Source organism: Erinaceus europaeus, chromosome 4, assembly GCF_950295315.1.
Source record: "Erinaceus europaeus chromosome 4, mEriEur2.1, whole genome shotgun sequence".
Taxonomy (NCBI): domain Eukaryota; kingdom Metazoa; phylum Chordata; class Mammalia; order Eulipotyphla; family Erinaceidae; genus Erinaceus; species Erinaceus europaeus.
The window spans coordinates 36,936,845-36,957,386 of NC_080165.1; the positions used below are offsets into that span (position 1 = coordinate 36,936,845).

The 20,542-nt window shown below is 41.5% G+C and overlaps 4 protein-coding genes and 1 non-coding gene across 5 annotated transcripts; all 5 read left to right on the top strand.

Moving 5' to 3' along the window:
• Positions 1–972: 972 nt before the first annotated feature.
• LOC103123903 (histone H2A type 1-B) lies at positions 973–1,682 on the top strand. The gene has a single exon (XM_007534578.2). The coding sequence runs from the start codon at positions 1,071–1,073 to the stop codon at positions 1,461–1,463; it is 393 nt and encodes a 130-aa protein (XP_007534640.1). The 5' UTR covers positions 973–1,070; the 3' UTR covers positions 1,464–1,682.
• Positions 1,683–2,137: 455 nt separating this feature from the next.
• Positions 2,138–2,726, top strand: LOC132538038 (histone H3.1). The gene has a single exon (XM_060189250.1). The coding sequence runs from the start codon at positions 2,251–2,253 to the stop codon at positions 2,659–2,661; it is 411 nt and encodes a 136-aa protein (XP_060045233.1). The 5' UTR covers positions 2,138–2,250; the 3' UTR covers positions 2,662–2,726.
• A 783-nt stretch (positions 2,727–3,509) lies between these two features.
• On the top strand, positions 3,510–3,570 carry LOC132538482 (U7 small nuclear RNA). Its single transcript, XR_009549838.1, has one exon. It is a non-coding gene; the product is annotated as a U7 small nuclear RNA (small nuclear RNA).
• Positions 3,571–6,040: 2,470 nt separating this feature from the next.
• On the top strand, positions 6,041–6,813 carry LOC132538042 (histone H4). The gene has a single exon (XM_060189258.1). The coding sequence runs from the start codon at positions 6,081–6,083 to the stop codon at positions 6,390–6,392; it is 312 nt and encodes a 103-aa protein (XP_060045241.1). The 5' UTR covers positions 6,041–6,080; the 3' UTR covers positions 6,393–6,813.
• A 3,505-nt stretch (positions 6,814–10,318) lies between these two features.
• Positions 10,319–11,004, top strand: H1-1 (H1.1 linker histone, cluster member). The gene has a single exon (XM_007534561.2). The coding sequence runs from the start codon at positions 10,354–10,356 to the stop codon at positions 11,002–11,004; it is 651 nt and encodes a 216-aa protein (XP_007534623.1). The 5' UTR covers positions 10,319–10,353.
• Positions 11,005–20,542: the final 9,538 nt, after the last annotated feature.

The following is a 20,542-nucleotide window of genomic DNA, read 5'->3' on the forward strand; positions in this document are numbered from 1 at the left end:
ATATCCACCTCCTCTAATCTGCTTTTGGGATGATGCTTTTCTGCTCGCAGCCTGGAATATTGTTACAGGAAAAATCCTGACTACAATTTAGCTCTCCAGTGTTACAGATCAAATGTAATTGTAGAACAAGAATGAGACCACTTGGAAGGCAGGGAATTAAGTTTATGTTTCCTTAACAGGGCTGAGGTAAATTTTTACCAGGACTGAACAACTTTCTGCCTCAGCACTCAGCCTTTTCTCTTTTTTCAGGCTAATGGTAACAGTCTATGTGACAATATAAAAAAAAAATGAGAGAAGATTGGCTACAGAATCCAACAAGGTTTCCCCTTTGAATTGTGGAATGTGTCACAGTCCACATCTTGCAGTGGCTTTCTCTCCTTCATTGTTTTGCCTGTGGATTTTTCATTTCAATATATGCTGTACCTTTCTTCTGGAGCCCAGAATTTTTTAAGAGCATGAGCTCTTTCTGTGGTGTGTTTTATTAGCTGTATTAGAGCTGTGGCTGAGTCATTGAGATTTTCCTCCCTTTATTTTCTTTCCCTTCTCATTTCATCTCTCTTCTGCCTCCGTCCACCCCAACCTTTTCCATTATCCAGATAGTTTAAGACTATGACATAAAATTGTTTTCTCTCTCCTTTTCCATTGCCAGGTTTAATAATCAAAGCAATACCAGGCAAAGGAATACCTGCTAGTAACAGGATTTATCCTGAAATTATCCTTCTAAATTTCTGAGTCACAAACCAGGAAAAGAGCTAATAGTCAAAAGCCAGATTAACAACCACTCTTGCTTCTGATTAATTATAATAGTAGTACACTGATAGTCGTATACTGAAAATGTAACAGTGACTTAGTACTAGTACTATTGCTGCTAATCAGACATTAAAGGACCTCACAAGTATGCAAATGAAGGATCCAAAATCTCATTTACCATTGGTTAAAAAGTTTAGCCAATGGGAGGAATTCAAACGTGTTGCCTCCATTTAGTATAAATACCTCTCTAGCCTTTTTGCCTTGCTATATTTCTCACTTTTACAGTTAGCCTTTGCTGTCTTTTTATCGCTTCCTTTAGCATGTCGGGTCGTGGCAAACAGGGTGGCAAGGCTCGCGCCAAAGCCAAAACTCGCTCTTCTCGCGCCGGCCTGCAGTTCCCGGTGGGCCGAGTGCACCGCCTGCTCCGCAAGGGCAACTACTCGGAGCGCGTCGGAGCCGGCGCCCCGGTGTACTTGGCGGCGGTGCTGGAGTACCTGACGGCCGAGATCCTGGAGCTGGCGGGCAACGCGGCCCGCGACAACAAGAAGACCCGCATCATCCCGCGCCACCTGCAGCTGGCCATCCGCAACGACGAGGAGCTCAATAAGCTGCTGGGCCGCGTAACCATTGCGCAGGGAGGCGTCCTGCCCAACATCCAAGCTGTGCTACTTCCCAAGAAGACTGAGAGCCACCACAAGGCTAAAGGGAAGTAAGGGGCACTACGATCACTATCTAGTCTCAAAGAGAAAACATCAAAAGGCTCTTTTCAGAGCCACCAACAATTTCTATAGAAACTGCTGTTACATTATAAGCCGCAAGTTGCCAGGTCTTACTTGCCTTACAAGTGTTCTAGAACACCGTGAATCTAATAGTCTCCATTAAGCAATTTTCACAGTTTGAGGGTATCTAGTCTTTCTAAAAGCTCAAGTTATGGTTTTGGAGCTGAATATATATATATGTATCTTAAATGTGGAAGATTTAGCCCCTGCTATTATGCTCAACAGTAAATAGCTTAAACCTCTACTAAAAGAAAAGCAAAAAAACCCCTACCCTATCGAAAGGCTTGTTTTCCTGTTTCCAATATTGTGCCATGCCCGGAAGGTTCTCATTTTAGATGCAACACTTGAATTTACCTATAAAGAGCATCAAAATACCTGTCACTTATTTAGAAATAAAATCCATTCGAGTTGTCTGACATGCTGAAATATTTCATATTGGTTTACAATTTAAAAGAATCCTGCAAAGCATGATTTTCTCAGTCTACAGAAGGCAAAAGGTAAATTGACACGCCACAGTAATTCGAGAAGGATTTGACTCACTCGCCAATCTGAAGGTAGCTTTAACGCATGCGGCACCTGAAGATAGACCAATCCGAAGAGAGGGCGGGGAGTTTTGAATGCTCTTGGATCCAATAACTGGGCATCTCTTTCTATAAAAGAAGGGTGACATGCTGTTCTTTTTCAGTCTTTCTGGAACCTACACTTACAGAAGTGTGGTAACATGGCTCGTACCAAGCAGACCGCTCGCAAATCTACCGGCGGCAAGGCGCCGCGCAAACAGCTGGCCACCAAGGCAGCTCGGAAAAGTGCTCCGGCCACCGGCGGCGTGAAGAAACCCCATCGCTACCGGCCCGGGACCGTGGCCCTCCGCGAGATCCGCCGCTACCAGAAGTCCACCGAACTGCTGATCCGCAAGCTGCCGTTCCAGCGGCTGGTGCGGGAGATCGCTCAGGATTTCAAGACAGACCTGCGCTTCCAGAGCTCCGCTGTGATGGCTCTGCAGGAGGCTTGTGAGGCCTACCTGGTGGGGCTGTTTGAGGACACCAACCTGTGTGCTATCCATGCTAAGCGTGTGACCATCATGCCCAAGGACATCCAGCTTGCCCGCCGCATCCGTGGCGAGAGGGCTTAAAACTCCGTTTTACCTGGACTTGCCTACAGGCAGTTCTTAACCCAAAGGCTCTTTTCAGAGCCACCCAATAATTTCAGCGAAAGAAGCTGTGGTGGCTAGTTTTGTGCATCTTTTGATCCTTAAACTTGAGTACATTCTTAATTGGAATATGCTACTCATCGTGCTGAGTATTTCTTAGAATGGCTATTAAGATAGCTGCTGTGTAAATATTTATGCAGTATGTAGAGTAGCAATTTTACGTTCTTTGTTAAATTTATTTCCCAGACAGTTTGATAGACGTGGGCAAAAGGAACCGTAGGTTTATATTGAGGGGTCGAGGCTGTGAATTTTTTTTTTAATTTTTCTAAGGAGACAACACAAGCTGCAAAAGCTACATTATGAGGACAGAAGAGACAGAAGCACCTTTAAGAGTAAAGCAATGTTAAAAACGTAATTTAAGTGGCAGTATAGCATAATCGTTATGCGAGGAGACTTTCATGCCTGAGGTTCTCAAGACCCAGGTTTAATCCCCCACACCGCCATAAGCCAGAGTTGAGCAGTGCTCTGGTAAAAACAAAACAATTTAAAAGGGGTTTTAGTAAGACGTTTGTGTGGTAATCATTTCAAAAGGATTTCGTTTTTACCCTTCAAAGAATAAACCATTTAGTTTTAGTTAGTAGGCCTTTCCTAAAAGTGACTTTGCAGTAAGTAACCTAGTTTTGGGTCTATTGTGAATTACTATATTTGGATCCCCTTCTGTTTCAGGTTTTTAAGTTTTCCATTGGTCATGGATGTGATGTGACGCTATACCAGTGTAGTCTTAAAATCTTAACCATTATCAGGTCATTAAAAAAAAAATTACCTGTTCTTAGTGTTACACCTCTTTTAGAATTGTCTAGCAGGTCTTCCTGTCTCTACAGGAAGGTCCCCTCCCCCCAAAAAAAATCTGTTCTTAGAAAAGGAAGAGGAGGTAGAAAAAAGGTTACTCAACACCTTTGGCTAGATTGATTTAATCTATCTATGGGTCAATTGATCAGCAACCTGGTTCTGATAAGCAATTTTCAAAAATTTTAGCTCAGAATGTGGTGTGGTTGTAAAAAGGCCTCATAACTGAGAATATAAAGGATTAAGAACGTGTAGAAAGACTGAGTATATGCAGGAATTTTGAGACAGAGCAGGTGATTTTGTAGAAGGTCAAAGTGAAAACAAAATTGAGACAGAGAAGGTTGGGCTGAACTTTATAAGGAAGAAAGTAAGATGTTAGATAAAGAAAAAGCAAATGTGCCAACCTGTATCTATAGTAACCAAGGTTATTGCCATACTTTGTCTTTAATTGCTTGTCATGTTCTCTAACCCTAGCTAGGTTCTACCCTCTTAAAAGGCTCCCCTCCTACCCCCCAGTGTTGTATCTTATGCTAAAGCTAAACTTTTCCCAGACACAGCAATGCAGGAAAGATAACTAACCAAAACAGTAACTAAAGCAACCAGTTCAGTATCATTTCTGCTTAAATACATTCTTAAAATTTTTAATATGCTTTTTTTTTTTTTAAGTTACCAGAGCACTGCTCAGCTCTATTTTATGGTGGTGCAGGGGATTGAACCTGGGACTTTGGAGCCTCAGGCACGAGAGTCTGTTTGCATAGCCATCATGCTTTCCTTTTATTTTTTAATATCACATGGAAATCAAAATACCCATCAATAGCCTGTGCTTTATTAATTGAGATGATTGGAAGTCCTCATGATATATGTTGTGCTAATGTCTGTCTATTGGGAGCAAAAGTCTGAAAATGTAGGTCTTGGTACTATTCTAGTTCCAGGTAAATTCTTAATCGTTAAGAGTTAAAATCTAGTCACATTTATGTAAAACTTAACTGTTATCACTTGACTTTTCTTGTGAATTGATTTAGCTTTTTGATAATCTTTAAATCATGGTTTCCAGATTCAGCAGTTTTGAAATATATGCATTATACATTTTACTGAACATCAACATGTATATATGTTACACTAAATTTACAGAAAGTCCACTTCAATCTACCAAATATATTTTTTGTCTGGATTAACTTCCAATCCCCCTACATTCATTACCCCTACATTATTTATAATACAAGCTTCCAAAGTGTCCATGAGTACTCTTTACCCAAGTTTGCAGATGAAGAAAACCAGGGAAAGGTTAGTCAACAGTTATTGGAGAGAATTTTTTTTTTCCCTGAATTTTACTTGGGTCTCTGTAATAAAAAGATTAACAAGAAAGAAATACATGGCAAATAGAAAAACTAAGTTTCCAAACTGTTCCAGGTCACCACTTCACCATATTCAGCAAAAAATAAATAAATAAAATGTTGAGGGCAGACTGAATAGTCAATTATGGAAGTTAATCAAAAAACTAAGAGTAAGTGATCTTATCACCTATCTCCTATGTGTTTAAAAATCCCTGGTGTTTTATTCATCTTTCTCTTTAGTGCGGGGGAGACAAATAGAATGAGATTTCCTTTTAAAATATTAGTTTTATCAATTCAAAATAATCCCATTGTAATAAAAAAAACCTCCGTAATATAACTAAAAAGTAGACAATGAAGGAGACCTGAGGCCATATGGAAGGCAAGGAATTACATTTATTTTATGTTACAGGCAGATTCCCATCAGACATGCACAAGTTTGTACCACAGCACTCCGCTTTTATCAATTTCAAACTGGGCGCGGCACAAGTTGATTGGTTATAAACAGAGCCCATCCAGGTGCTGACAAAGGTGAGGGCAGGTTGACTACAATTTGAGCCTGCCACTCTGATGGAATGGATATTGGAATGCGGAAGTGGGCGTCCACCAGTAGCCTATCGATTTTTTATGGCACTATGCCAAAGAAGTTTACTTTTATTTATTTTTTATTTATAAAATGGAAACATTGATAAGACCATAGGATAAGAGGGGTATATTTCCACACATTGCCCACCCCCAAAGCTCCATATCCAATCCTCTCCTTGATAGCTTCCCTATTCTTTATCCCTCTGGGAGTATGGACCCAAAATCATTGTGGGGTTTATTTTGAAGTAGCATATTGTTACCCTTCAAGCCAAAGAGGTATATTTTGAGATGGTGCCATATTTCACAGTAAAAATTTACTTCAAAAATCCTTTATGGATGAGAAAAACACAGTGTTATCATGATACGTAAATCACTATTAAAATTCTCGTCAGAATCAATAGCTTCTGACTCAAATATTGGGAGTTGAATTAAAGTTTTTAAAAATGTGTCTATCACTGTACAAAGTTAACTTTGCCATGGTTAACTTGCCAGGCAGGGGGTGGAGTCTAAGGCGGAGCTAACTGCCTTATTCCCGCCACTTTGCATTCGGTTTTCAATGAGGTCCGATTACAGCCTATAATTGCTGATCACCTATCACAGAGTTCATTCTTTCTCGGAGAACGGACAGTTTTCGTAGCTATGTCTGGACGGGGTAAGGGCGGTAAGGGCCTTGGGAAAGGCGGCGCTAAGCGTCACCGAAAAGTCCTCCGTGACAACATCCAGGGCATCACCAAGCCCGCCATCAGGCGTCTGGCTCGTCGCGGCGGCGTGAAGCGCATCTCCGGCCTTATCTACGAGGAGACCCGCGGGGTCCTAAAGGTGTTTCTGGAGAACGTGATCCGGGACGCCGTCACCTACACCGAACACGCCAAGCGCAAAACCGTCACCGCCATGGATGTCGTCTATGCCCTCAAGCGCCAGGGACGCACCCTCTACGGTTTTGGCGGTTAAACCAATAGGTTTACACTTGTCTTCAAAAGGCCCTTTTCAGGGCCGCCCACTACTCTGAAGGAGCTGTAGTTAGCTTTTCGAGTTGCGGCGTAATATATTAACACTATGTGTTAAGTGGGTGGTGGTTTACGTACACTGCACCAAATTATAGCCACTTCCTATTAGAGTAAAATGAGTGGCCCTTAAAAGGGCCTTAGTTCTTTTAAATCAAATCGCCTGCAGGATTTAGCCGCCGAAGCCGTAGAGGGTGCGCCCCTGGCGCTTGAGCGCATAGAGCGGGTCTCCTCATAGATGAGGCCGGAGATGGCGCTTCACGCCGCCGCCGCGACGAGCCAGACGCCTGATGGCGATGTTGTCACGGAGGACTTTTCGGTGACGCTTGGCGCCGCCTTTCCCAAGGCCCTTACCGCCTTTACCCCTTCCAGACATGACCTCCCAGGGTGAAAGCAAGAAAAAGAACAAATGAGACAATCCGTATATAAATAATCCTTGCCCTCGCTCCGCCTTTTACCCCGCCCCCAACGACTGGCGGGAAACGTGACGCAGTTTCCGTTAATCCCGCTTCCAAGACCCGGGAATCTACGGGAGTAGGTAGAGGGAAAAATAAAAGTCCAGTTTGACCATTTTTCTAATCCAGTGTCTGTAAACAATTGCCTTTCATTAAAAAAAAAAAACATAACTATGTTCCGACGGAAAATACACGGCCTTCCCATGCGCTTTTGAGGCTTAATAGTATAAGGCTGTGTGGTTAAGGGAGTAGAAGACATTGCTAAGGTTTGAACTGACCTTGAAAGAAATGTACTTTATTCTAGCAATCTAGCTTTCCTGTAACTGCAGTCTTTTAATTAACTCAGATTTTACCACTGGGCAAAGTTTTGTGTGCTATTTGCGTCTTAAGTTTGCACAGGTGTTTTGGCATTCACAGGACTCCTTAATAACTTACAGGTTGAGGTTACAGAACCACAGAAGATCATCTAGGTATAGTTAGTATATCACAGCTTTCTTTTGAAAACATGAGTGGCTCTCAAAAGAGCCTTTGGCATTTCGTTTGTAAATGGTAAAGCAGCTTATGCTCTCTCACCACGGATGCGGCGGGCAAGCTGGATGTCCTTGGGCATGATGGTCACACGCTTAGCATGGATGGCACACAGGTTGGTGTCCTCAAACAGCCCCACCAGGTAGGCCTCACAAGCTTCCTGCAGAGCCATCACAGCGGAGCTCTGGAAGCGCAGGTCGGTCTTGAAGTCCTGGGCGATCTCCCGCACCAGCCGCTGGAACGGCAGCTTGCGGATCAGCAGTTCGGTGGACTTCTGGTAGCGGCGGATCTCGCGGAGGGCCACGGTCCCGGGCCGGTAGCGATGGGGCTTCTTCACGCCGCCGGTGGCCGGAGCGCTTTTCCGAGCTGCCTTGGTGGCCAGCTGCTTGCGCGGCGCCTTGCCGCCGGTGGATTTGCGAGCGGTCTGCTTAGTACGGGCCATAGTAAGTGTGTTATAACAAAAAGCAAACTTCTACCCCTATTTAAATAAATTAGACACTGGTTGGCAATACTTATATAGCCGGTCTTGCGTAGCGATTGGGCAGAAAAAAAAAAAAAAAGAAAAATTAGCGTGAAGCTGAAGGCTGGTTGGTTAACTTTTAAGCCTTGTTAGTATCGTGCAATCTCATTGGCTAATAATTTTACTTGCTAGGCTAGGGCTTTTTTTTTTTTTTTTTTCAATTTGCTTCCAATTTTTATCCTCCAAGACGATCGGATGCAAAACTTTGATCTCATAAAACAACATTGACTGAAATGTTTTCCCCATTTTGCTTACTTCTTGTAACAAGATCGAGAGAGTATTGACCCTACCACCACCCCCGGCCATTTATTCTTTGAACACCCTCTTCAGTAGTAACCTGGAAGCGACAAGATTCTGAAACTTCACCATTGAATCTCTTTTAGTATTTAAATTGAAGACTTTTTCAGTAAAGGAACACATAACCCCCAAAGATGGTAAATATTAGTGTTTAGAAGCATTTCCTGTAGCCAGTTGTTTTGTTTTAAATTATTTATACGCTGCAGTATTTGTACTTGGAAACATCCTGGAGTCCTTGCTTGTTTTAGGCTTACAAATACAAAATGGTGGTAGTTGGCTTCTTCAGCACCAATGTTGTGTTTCTGGGCCGACCCCACCATCTGAAACATTTGTGAAAGAAAGAACGAGTTAGCGTCAAATACTGAATTATGGTCCTCAATAAGTGTCCCGTCTCGAAAACCTGACCAAAAAATAGTACTTTAAAAAAAAGATTCCAAAAACGTGAGTGAAATTTATAGTATATATAGAAATAGTACTCTAGTTCCTATCTTTTGATTGGTTATTTCTATCATCCTGGACGTCCACTAGAAATACAGATCTAGCATCCCTCCTTTGCATGAGGGCTCTCATTTTTCACTTGAACCCTGTTTTACTTGAAAATCCTGAGCCTAGTATTACTATTAAAAGCTACGTTCGTTGGAATGCCTTCATTATTATATATTTATTTTACTTTCATAACATTGTTCGCTTATGAGGCTGTCACCTCTTGGAAAATTATATCAATTACTTCTCAAAGGAAGGGTATTTACACACAGCTTCAACGGTTGGCAGAAATGTGATTCATTAAAGAAACGACTTAAAAATAGGCAATAGGAAGGTTGAGAAGTACGAAATGAGAGTCTGGGATCGCGAAGTTAATAGCTGTAAGGAAAAAAAAAGAAGAAGAAGAAGAGGAGGAGGTGGAGGAGAAAAACATCTGGTTAACTTTAGGCAGTGTGGATTTGTCTGAAAGCAACAGAATGAAAGGTTAGCGAATATGACACTCAGCATCTCATCCTCCCTGCCACTAGGAATATACCCAGAGCATAACTGTGAGGAAATGGGGCATTCTGTTCTTTCATTTCTTAATCTGATTCTAAATTTGAAAACACTTTGGCATCATTGTTTTTACATGTTCTATGCAGCTACAGACAAGGAAGAATGTTTTCCTACTTGATGCTGTGTCCTCTTGCTTTCATCTTTAGCCCACAACCTTGCTTTTTGTTTTAGAGAACTGTTTAGTCCACTCAACACTTAATCAGTGCCTCACGTCTGCTAGATTTTGAGTTTCTGAAAGCTTTATGGAATACATATGCTGTACAGACACGGTCCCTGCTAAGTATTCGTTTGAAGGTCAAGAAAGACAGAAAATTTCTTAAGTGTATCCTAGAATTTAGTTACTGAAAGTTTCTCCATATTGTTTTCCACACCTGCAACTTGGGTGTAAGTGAATGCGACCAAACAGATAAAAGGTCACCAGGCAATGTAGCTTTTGTTGTCCCCAGGAAAAGTAAAGACTTGGAGAATTTGTCCCAAACCTGAGCCAAAAACCTATACCTGCCCCGCCCCCACCTCTCCAGGTCCCCACTAACCTCTGTCCAGACACCCCACTCAACCCTTCCCCCCCCCCCGCCTCCACGCGCGCCCGCCACCATCCAATACAATGACTATAACAGAAACAAAAAAAATCACTGCAAAAAAAAAGTTACCAGTTTCAGGTGAAACTTATTAGCATTTCCTTTTTTTTTTTTTTTTTTTTTTTTTACAAACAGTCCTACCCTATACCCAAAATGCTTATTTAAAAGTAGTCTCTATGTTAATGAGCAGCAGATCTTTCCTTGTTTACTATTCATTATCCTTCTTGAGAGATTGCCCAGGTTGCTGTTTGGGGTGCTTTAAGCACGGGGCAGTAAAGTGGGCTAAGGTCCCAGAGGCCGCAGCTACTATGGGTACACTGGGCAGTGGCCCAGGGGGCGCTAGGGTGCGGGGTAGGGGAAGGGGCGGGCGGACTCTCACACTCACCAATCACAGCGCGACCCTCCAGTATAAATAGGACGCTCTGGAGCATTAAGCGTCTTTCTGCTTTGTTGAATCTTAGCAGTTAGTCTTGTCTTTTATTTCTCTTCACGATGTCTGAGACTGCCCCACCAGCTCCCACAACTTCTGCTACTCCTGAAAAGGCTGTAGCTGTTAAGAAGACTAAGAAGCCTGCAAAGGCTGCAGCTGCCGCCAAGAAGAAGCCTGCGGGTCCTTCAGTTTCCGAGCTGATCGTGCAGACTGTTTCATCCTCCAAGGAGCGCAGCGGCGTTTCCTTGGCTGCGCTCAAGAAGGCGCTGGCGGCCGCTGGCTACGATGTGGAGAAGAACAACAGCCGCATCAAGCTGGGGCTCAAGAGCCTGGTGAGCAAAGGCACCCTGGTCCAGACCAAGGGCACCGGCGCTTCCGGCTCCTTCAAGCTCAACAAGAAGGCGGCCTCCGCGGAAGCCAAGCCCAGCGCCACAAAGGTGGCAGCCAAAGGCAAGCCATCGAGCGCTGCCAAGAAGCCGAAGAAAGTCGCTGCTGCAGCTGCTAAAAAAATCAAGACGCCGAAAAAGGCTAAGAGGCCTGCCGTAGCGAAAAAGGCTTCCAAGAGCCCCAAGAAGCCCAAGGTTGTGAAGCCGAAGAAAGCAGCCAAAAGCCCTGCCAAGGCTAAGGCTGTGAAACCCAAAGCGACCAAGACCAAGGTTACCAAGCCAAAGGCTGCTGCCAAACCTAAGAAAGCAGCGCCTAAGAAAAAGTAAATTATTTTGGTTGGAGGCTCCCAGTAACCCAACGGCTCTTTTAAGAGCCACCAACCTTTCAAAGAAAGAGCTGTAGCATGCAGGTGCATCTGTTTAAAAATAGGCTGTACACATAGATTTGGAGGCTATTGGGTTCCAGATGCAGTCCTCTGGTAACTTGGGCAAGCCACCTTGAATTGGTGCCCAGTGTTAAAATTTGAGGTTCTCAAGTGTTCTCCGATGCCAATGTTTTGTTTATGCATTTGAGTTTAGGAATGGTTGCGACCCATTTTCCATTATTTTGAGGAAATAGTGATTTGTAAGGCATTTGTCAGTGGGTACATTTTCACGTTTTCCCCAAACTCCCCTTTTTTGGTTAAAGAGTAAACTTTTCGTTTACTCACTGTTAAAATTGCTAATATGGTGCCCAAGGGGAGAGGCCCAAGTGGGGCTGGGACCCACTGGGGCCTAGCAAACATCTAGAACAATAAGAGGCGTTGGTGTATATTGAAGCCATTTTGGTGGATGTGGGAGTGGACTTCGATAAGACAAGTCTTGTCACTGTTCCTCTCCCCCACATCTTCAGTGTGACATATGAAACTTTTAAAAATAGTTTTATGACTAGGTTCTTGTAAATTAAGCTGAAAAAAAAAACAAAAAAACCGAAAGGACAATGGGAGGTTAGAGTGAATGTATTGTTGCAAGTAGTCACGCATGCACACACACTGACACCGTTTCTGGTACAGAGCACATTAAATCCTTTTAAATATTTTAAGTGATAGGGAATTAAAGCATCTTTTATCTTAGTATTTTGTCTTTAGTGCTTATTCTTGACAGAGCTGTTGAATCCCTTAGAATTTTTTCGGGTTATAAGAGTGTCTTTTGTTCTAATGAGATGATTTCTGGGTGGGCTCCTGCATTGTTGCTGGGTGGACATAGGTCACCAGAAAGATGAAGCTGACAAGTTTTAGATTTTTAGTCAAAATCAGAGAAAGATTCATGGGAACCTCTGATTTCTAGCTAGTTAGTAAAAAATACAAGTTACAACCTGGACGTGTGGAAGAGATGGGGCCAAGATCTTTTAATATATTTTAATTTTGCATAATCATTATGCTACCTCCCCAGCCCAGGACAATAACCTGTGGGCTTTGCTCTAACTTCAGTTACTGTCATATTGAATTACATTGTAAGACATCCATAAATAGGTTTGACATCATACACTTGATGTTAAAAGTGAAGTGCTGAATAAGAGTAAAGGAAAAACAGCTTTTCTTGCACATGCGTTCATTTTGTATAAATATGTGAGCACTAGAGATGGATGACTCAAAAAGGTGATAAGAACTTGGATTTACAGAATATTCTACAAAAAACTCCAGAAATTTTTAGAAAAGTGACAAGTCAAAATAAATTAACTTGGAAGAAGGCAAATATATGGGGGGTGGGGTGGGGTCTGAGCTAAGGGTCTAAAATTGTCTCTGGTTACTAGCTTTTATCCTTCCTGCTAGAGAGGGGATGGGTAATACCTTTGGAAATGTTTATTTTGGGGCAAATAAGGGTAGAGAGATTTTCTTATTTTTAAATTTTATTTCTTATTGGACAGAGACTGAGAAAAATTAAGAGGGGAGAGATAGAAAGGGAGAGAGATACCTGCAGCTCTGCTTCACCACTCATGAAGCTTTCTCCCTGCAGGTGGGACCCGGGGCTTGAACTTGGGGCTTGTGCACTATAATGTGAACACTTAACCAGGTGTACCTCTGACTGGCCCAGAAAGTTTCTTCTGTTTGTTTTTCTCTATTGTCTTTAGCTCAAACTCAATGCTGTGTTAAAGTGACATAGTTAGGAATGGTATATCCAGTTATCTACTTTCATGTTAAAATATAGCCTCTATGGGCATGACTAGGAAAACATATGAAGCTATGAAAAATGAGTAAAATCTGGCATCTATGTCCTCTATACAGAAACAGAGATGCAACCATGTCTGCACCATCAAAACAGAACACTTCTGCCTCATTTACACAATTCCGAGAGACATGTCAAAGGATCTCAATAGCCAAAAATATCAAATTTTGTATCAACTATAAGTTATAACTATCAATTACATTACATTTTTCTGGTCATCAACAGTGTTTTTGTTTTGGCTGATTTCACTATGGTCTTGTCCTTAGTCAATTCAGTTAAGGTGATTCAGGTTTCATATGAAATGTATTTTTTAAATTAAGCCTGCACATAACACCTCTTTCATCAAATATGAATCATAGCAACTATTAACAATTCTGGGAAATTTGTAGGGAAAGTGAAGATGTGGGAGCCAGGATTCATGTTGTAAAAGGACACAAATCCAGTTTCATAGTCCAGAAAACCTTCATAATCTGGGAATGGTCAGTCAAAAAAAGAGAAGTTGGGGGCCAGGTAAAGGCTTCAAAGTGCATCCATTTGGGGGGCCAGGTGGTTAAATGTACGTAGTGCAAAGCACAAGGACAGCACAAGTAGAATCTGGGTTTGAGGCGTAACTCCCCACCTGAAAGGAGAGCAGGGGGGTCGCTTCACAAGTGGTGAAGTAGGTCTGCAGTTGTCTGTATTTCTCCCCTCGTTCTGCCTCTCAATCCTCTCTCAATTTCTATCTTTTCCATACAATAACAACAACAGGAAAAAAAAAAAAAAAGATGGCCACCAGGAGCAGTGGATTCGTACTGCAGGCACTGAGACTGAGTCCCAGGCAAAACAAAACAAAAACAAACAAACAAACAAAAATTGCCTCCATTTGCAGAGTCTGATGGTCCAGAATCCAGACTGAGGTGTTGGCTTCATAACACTGTTCCTTGGCACATTTTTCCAAACTCCTAAATCCCATCCATATTCTTCTATGTCCACTTCAAAGTTCTGTCTTTCTGAAGTGAATCCCTCATGCCCCTGGACACAGGGAAAGAGAGTGAATCTCCTAGGAGTGTTAATAGGCTTTATGTTAATTTTAACAGGGAGTATTTTCTTGACACTCATCTCAGATTCTCAGACAGAACAAGGTCACAATGAGCTGTATCTGGATCCAGGGTCACATTGACTGCTGTGAAGGACCACTCAGGCCGAGGAGCAGCAGGAAGGATCAGGGAACTCTGAAGGTGACCACCAGGGTGGGTCAGGAGTCCGCGCAGGGGATAACAGAATACACCACACTCTGCTGGTGGGTGAATCTGAACTCAAGTTTTATTTAGCAAGTGAGAGTTTATATATCCTTCAGTCTTACATAAACAATATCTGGAATAAAGCTCATTTCTTGATCAGATGGCCTTGCAGTTTTACACAGTAATGTTGTACTTCATGGGGTGATGCATTTCTGAGTAATAGGCTTAGCAGATAGTATTTTATGTAGAGTTTTAACATATTTCATAAGAGGAGGTGAGTAAGTATTATTAAGAGTTTTTCCTAAAACTTTATGTATTTGATGACCCATAACTTTGTCCACCTCATTTCCTGTTCATCTGTATTTAATCTGGGAACAGGGACTGTTCATCCCCAATTACACAGCATCATTACCATGTACATAATGAAAACAATAATCAGAGTTTCCAATTTAGATCTGCTCAGGATGCCAAGACCCACTTCCAGAATTCTTCTTCTTTGAAGAGAGTTTTCCTGGGTGCTGACCCTGTCAGACCCATCGTTCTGGATTTGAGTGGGGCGTGGCAGACTGCCAAAAACCAAGAATTCACATTTTTTGGTCCTCATAACAAGTTTTTTAATGGTGGTTTTTAAAACACATTTATTAATAGGATTAACTAGGTTAAAACCCTATGAAACTAATTTCATCAGATTCCATAATCCTTAGCAATATTTCCTGCATTGCTCTGAGTTAACTAAGAATAAACATGTCCTATATAAACTTCTGAACACTTAATAGGTAGACACACTTAACCAGCTTTCCTTCCTTCCTTCATTTTTTTCTTTCTTGCCACCAGGCTAATTGCTGGGTCTCAGTGCCACTACCATGAGTCCACCACTCCTAGCAGCCATTTTTCTTTGATAGGACAGAGAGAAATTGAGAGGGGGAAGAGAGAAATAGAGAGGAAGATAGATACCTGAAGACCTGCTTCACCACTCGTGGGGAGGGGTCTCAAACCCATGTGATGTATTCAATTTAAAAAAAAAAATTTTTTTTAATCTTTATTTATTTGCTGGATAGAGACAGTCAGAAATTGATGGGGAAGGGAGTGATAGAGAGGGAGAGAGACAGTGAGACACCTGCAGCACTGCTTCAACACTTGTGAAGCTTTCCCCCTGCAGGTGGGGACCAGGGACTTGAACCTGGGTCCTTGAGCATTGTAACATGTGCGCTCAACCAAGTGCGCCACCACCTGGCCCCCTGTATTCAATTTTCATGACATGTAGGGACTATTAACATTTCCATTTTTCTGATGGGGAAACTGAGGATGTGATTTGACTGGAATGATACAGCAGGAATTTGAGCAGTCTGCATAGACAACCAGTGTGCTGCTATGTCTCTGTACAAAAGACAATGAACAGTTCCATTTAAAATAACAAAGCATTCTCTTAGGGTGAGAGTGTCTGCCCAGGGACAGGTAGTAAACTTAATTACAATTTAATGCTCCTTCATTCTCAGCATCTAGGAATTGCTGAATTCACTCACTTTGATAGTGTCTCAACATTTTCCTCACTTAAAAGTAAAGCTGAGAAACATTGAACCTAATAGTACAGGGGTTTAAAGAGATGAACTCTGGTGTTTACAGTTTCACAGCTAAACTCCTGGAATAAGAGGTCAAAGATTTCAGCTCTCTTTACTCACACCACCTATCCTGCTTTTATGCAGCACTTAGTTACTCAAAGTGTCTTTCACATCCTACAAAGAGAAAAGGTGAACGGGATCAGTATTTTATGCCACTGGGAATATGGGGTTATTCCCTTACCAAAAAAAAAAAAAATCTAAAGAAGTACAATGAGTGAACTCAGTCTTAGATATTGATGGATTTACACACAAAATGATTCCCACCCAGTCCCCTTAATCAGTATGGCAGCCTGTTTATCCAAGTCTGTTTATCCAAGTCTCCAAGTCTGTTATACCCCTTACTGAGACCTGTAGGGTCTGCAGTGTCTGAGTTCTTATCTTCTGTGGCCTGTATGAGTGAGTGAAAGATCTAGGAGTAGGCACATGCTCTTTGTGATAAGACTTACTTTTGGAGACCTTCATATCAACCCATATTAGAGACAGTTTATTACGAAAATTTAAGTTGTGAATCCAAGAAAAGTCCCTGAGATCAGGATTATTAAGAACAATATTATATTATTATTATTATAACAAAGGTTGTGTGTGTGTGTGTGTGTGTGTGTGTTGGGTGGGGAGGATGGTAGGTGATAGGGTGGTGGTAGTAGTAATAGTAGTCATTTTATATAACATTCTCAATCTGCTAGTGTTAACTTCCAGATATATGGGAACTAGAAAGAAAACTCAAGGCATGTATCTTATTGAGAAAGACCCTTTAAGCAGCTGAGAGAAGGCCCCATATGAGCTCTTGAAATAAGTACTTTACAAGTGTAATAAAAATTCCAGAGAGTTCTACAGTAGCGCAGCGGGTTAAACGCACGTGGCACAAAGCGCAAGAACCAGCTTAAGAATCCCGGTTCGAGCCCCTGGCTCCCCACCTGCAGGGGAGTCGCTTCACAGGCAGTGAAGCAGGTCTGCAGGTGTCTATCTTTCTCTCCCCCTCTCTGTCTCCCCCCCCCCCCCGTCCATTTCTCTCTGTCTTATCCAACAACGATTACAACAATAAAACAACAAGGGCAACAAAAGGGAATAAATAAATAATAAAAAAAATTTTTTTAATTCCATAACATGGCTCAAAAGTAACCAGAACAAGACCTGAGGCCACATGGAGGACAGGGAGTTACATTTATTTTACATTAACGGGTTACAGGCCAATTCCTACCAGAACTGCACCAGCTTGTACTGCAGTACCAAGCTTTTATCAGCTTCAAACTGAGCACAAGCTGACTGGTTACAAAGAGTTCATGAAGGTGCTGACAATAAAGGTGAGAGCAAGCTGGCTGGATTCAGAGCCAGCCACTTGAGATACTGGAATGCAGAAGTGTACGTCCACCAGCAGTCTCTGGTTTTTTCATTTCACAAGTGTATCACTGATTAAAAAACATTGTCATTCATGGTGGCTACTCCACTTTATTGAAGGATCCTTCAGAAATCAGTATGACATTTAGAGTTTTGAGCACATGGGCCAGATACAATTAAATAGTACCAAAATTTGCCCAATAGTCCCGTCCGGGCAAGAATATACTATTTCTAGCCAGAAGGGCTACATTTCAAATCACATAACAACACGTTATAAGCCAGTGGAGGCTACCTGCAGATTTATGTGTATCTAAAAGAAGCATTGTGTTAAATCCCTAAATGTATGCTTCACAGTAAGGAGAACAAACCTTACTCATCTTCTCATGCCTTCTCACAATCCCCTTTTAATAATTCAGGAGCAGATACCTCCTTTCTTTTTATTTCTTCTTTTGCCACCAGGGTTATCACTGGGGCTTGGTACTTGCATAACAAATCCACCACTCTTAGCAGCCATTTTCTTTTCTTTTCTTTTCCTTTCCTTTCTTCTTTCTCTTTTCTTTTCTTTTCTTTTCTTCTCTCTTTTTCTTTTTCATTTATTATATAAGAGAGAGAAATTGAGAGGGGACATGGAGAGGTGGAAGGGAGTGGAGGAGTGGGGATGAGGGGGAGAGGGAGACCTGCATACCTGCTTCACTGCTTATCAAACTTCCTTCCTGCAGGTAGAGATCAGGGGCTTGAACCTGAGTCCTTGAGCACTGCAACATGTACACTCAACTGAGTATGCCACTGCCCAGCCCCCAGGCACCATCTCACCTACAGGAAACTTGGGTGAGCCCTGACATTTCTCCTCTAGCTCCAGGATGTGGTTCTTGAATTCACGACTCTCCAGTCTCCACAGGTAATATATTTCCTCCTCATGCAGCAACTTATAAAGTTTCTCAAAGTCAGATTGGACTTTCTTTTTTTGATTCTGTGTTCTAAACTAAAAGGAAATATGCTTAATAAACGAAAACAAGCCAAATGTACCATCTACTGAAAAATCATAAAACAAAATGAGGCATATATTGAGTTGTTGGAAAAATCATGACACATTTTTGCATAGAAAAATACATCATGGATTTTCTGAGAACCCAATAAATAAAATAAAATACTATCCAGCCTTAAAAAGGAAATTCTGATACATGTCACAACATGGACAGATCTGGAATATATTTTGCTGAATAAGCCAGAAACAAAATGACAAATAATGGATAACTGGTTTTCTTTCTTTCTTTCTTTCCTTTCACAAAAGCACGACTCAGCTATGGCTTATGGTAGTGCAGGGGATTGAACCTGTGGATAATTGTCAAATTCAGAGATAGAAGTAGAATTATGGATGCCAAACATTTGAAAGAATGGAGAGTTACTTGTTTAATTGGAAACAAAGTTTATAGTCGAATGATGAAAAAGTCCTCTTGATAGTGAATGACAATGGCTACATGACAATGTAAAAGTAATTACTGCCGCTCAGCTATTCACTTAAAAAAGGCCAAAATATTAAAATATTAAATTTTATTATACCTATTTTTTAAAATTTATTTACTTTTTAGTTAGTACTGGTTTACAATACTATATGTTCTAAAAATACAATTTCACACCTTTTCAAAATATGTCACCACATCACAGCTAGTACCAAAGAGCTAACAGTATTCCTTCAGCAAGGTCTGCTGGACACCTTTCATCCTGGCAACCACCACATATCCCTTTGGTTCTACAGTCTAAATCTAAAGATTTATGCCAAATTGAAAATGTGTGTTCCTTAGCTTTGTCTCTTCACATATCCCACATTTATGACAGCAGTCAGCACTTTCCTTTTATAGAAACCCTCTAGTATTTCTTTGCCCTTCCCTTCCCTTCCCTTCCCTTCCCTTCCCTTCCCTTCCCTTCCCTTCCCTTCCCTTCCCTTCCCTTCCCTTCCCTTCCCTTCTCCTTCCTTCCTTCCTTCTTTCCTTCCTTCCTTCCTTCCTTCCTTCCTTCCTTCCTTCCTTCCCTAGAGCACTGCTCAGTTCAGTTTGGAGCTCTTTTGTTTGTCTTGGCATTTTATCCACACTGACCAACTGACATTCCCACTAGCAGTGCAAGAGGGTTCCTTTGTCCCCACAACCTCTCCAGCATTTGTTGCTGCTACTTTTTCTGATGTATATTCTCATAGGAGTGAAGTAGTATCTCATCCATGTCTTTATTTGCATTATTCTGACAATCAAAGACTTGGGCCTTTTTTTCATGTGTTTCTTGGCCTATTGGATCTCTTCTGTGGTGAATATTCTGTCCATGCCCTCTCCCCATTTTTGGATGGGGTCATTTGTTTTCTTGTTGTTGAGTTTGGCAAGCTCTTTATATATTTTGGTTACTAAACTCTTGTCTGACGCATGGTATGTAAAAATCTCCCATTCTGTGAGGGGTTTCTCTTGCTGTGCAGAAGTCTTTTAATTTGATATAGTCCTTTGGTTTATTCTTGTCTTAGTCTTCCTTGTATTTGGATTCATTTCATTGAAGATGTCTTTAAAATTTATGCGGAAAAGAGTTCTGCCAATTATTTTCCTCTAAGTATTTGATAGACCTAGTGGGGGTTGTATTGTTATGTGGAAAATTGAGAAATGTTGTGCATGCACAAACTATTGTATTTACTATCAAATGTAAAACATAAATCCCCCCAATAAGGGGGGGGGAAGCATTTTATCATACTTTCAAATAACCTATATAGCCGGGTAGAGGATCTTTAGTTAGGGGTCTTTCCATTCATAACTATGACTATCAACTATCAAAATCATTCCTTTCTGACCTCTGGAGTTTCTGCTAAGAAATCAACAGATAATAAGAGTTCCTCTATGAGACTCTGCTTTTCTCTTGTTACTTTTAGAATTCTTTCTTAATCTTTGCTTATGTCCATGTTAATTATATGTCTTGAGTGTATTTCATTTAGAACTCTTTGAGCTTCTTAAGAGTGAGAAAGTGTCTCTTGGGGGCCAGGTGGTGGCACATCTGGTTAAGTGCACACAATACAGCACATAAGGTTCAAGCTCCAAGTCTCCACCTGCAGGGGGAGAACTTCACTAGTGGTGAAACAGGGCTTCAGGTGACACACTGACTCTTTCCCTTTCCATCTTCCCCTCCCCTCTCAGTTTCTATCTCGCTCCAGTAAGAAAGAAATAAAAATATATTTGATAAAGAACCTTTGGGAAAAAATAATATATATACATATATAGAGAGGGACCTTTTTTAATTTGGGGAAACTATTTGCTATTAAGTCTTCAAATAAGAAAGTGAAAGTAGGATTGTAGAAGAGAATAAAAGTGGGCAATATAGATATATAGATATAGATGCAGATACATAGTCAACCCATAGCTGTGACCTTGGGAGAATTGTTGCAGTTTCCACTAGAGGGGGATGAGGACACAGAACTCTGGTGGTGGGAATGGTATGGAATTGTACTCCTATTATCTTATA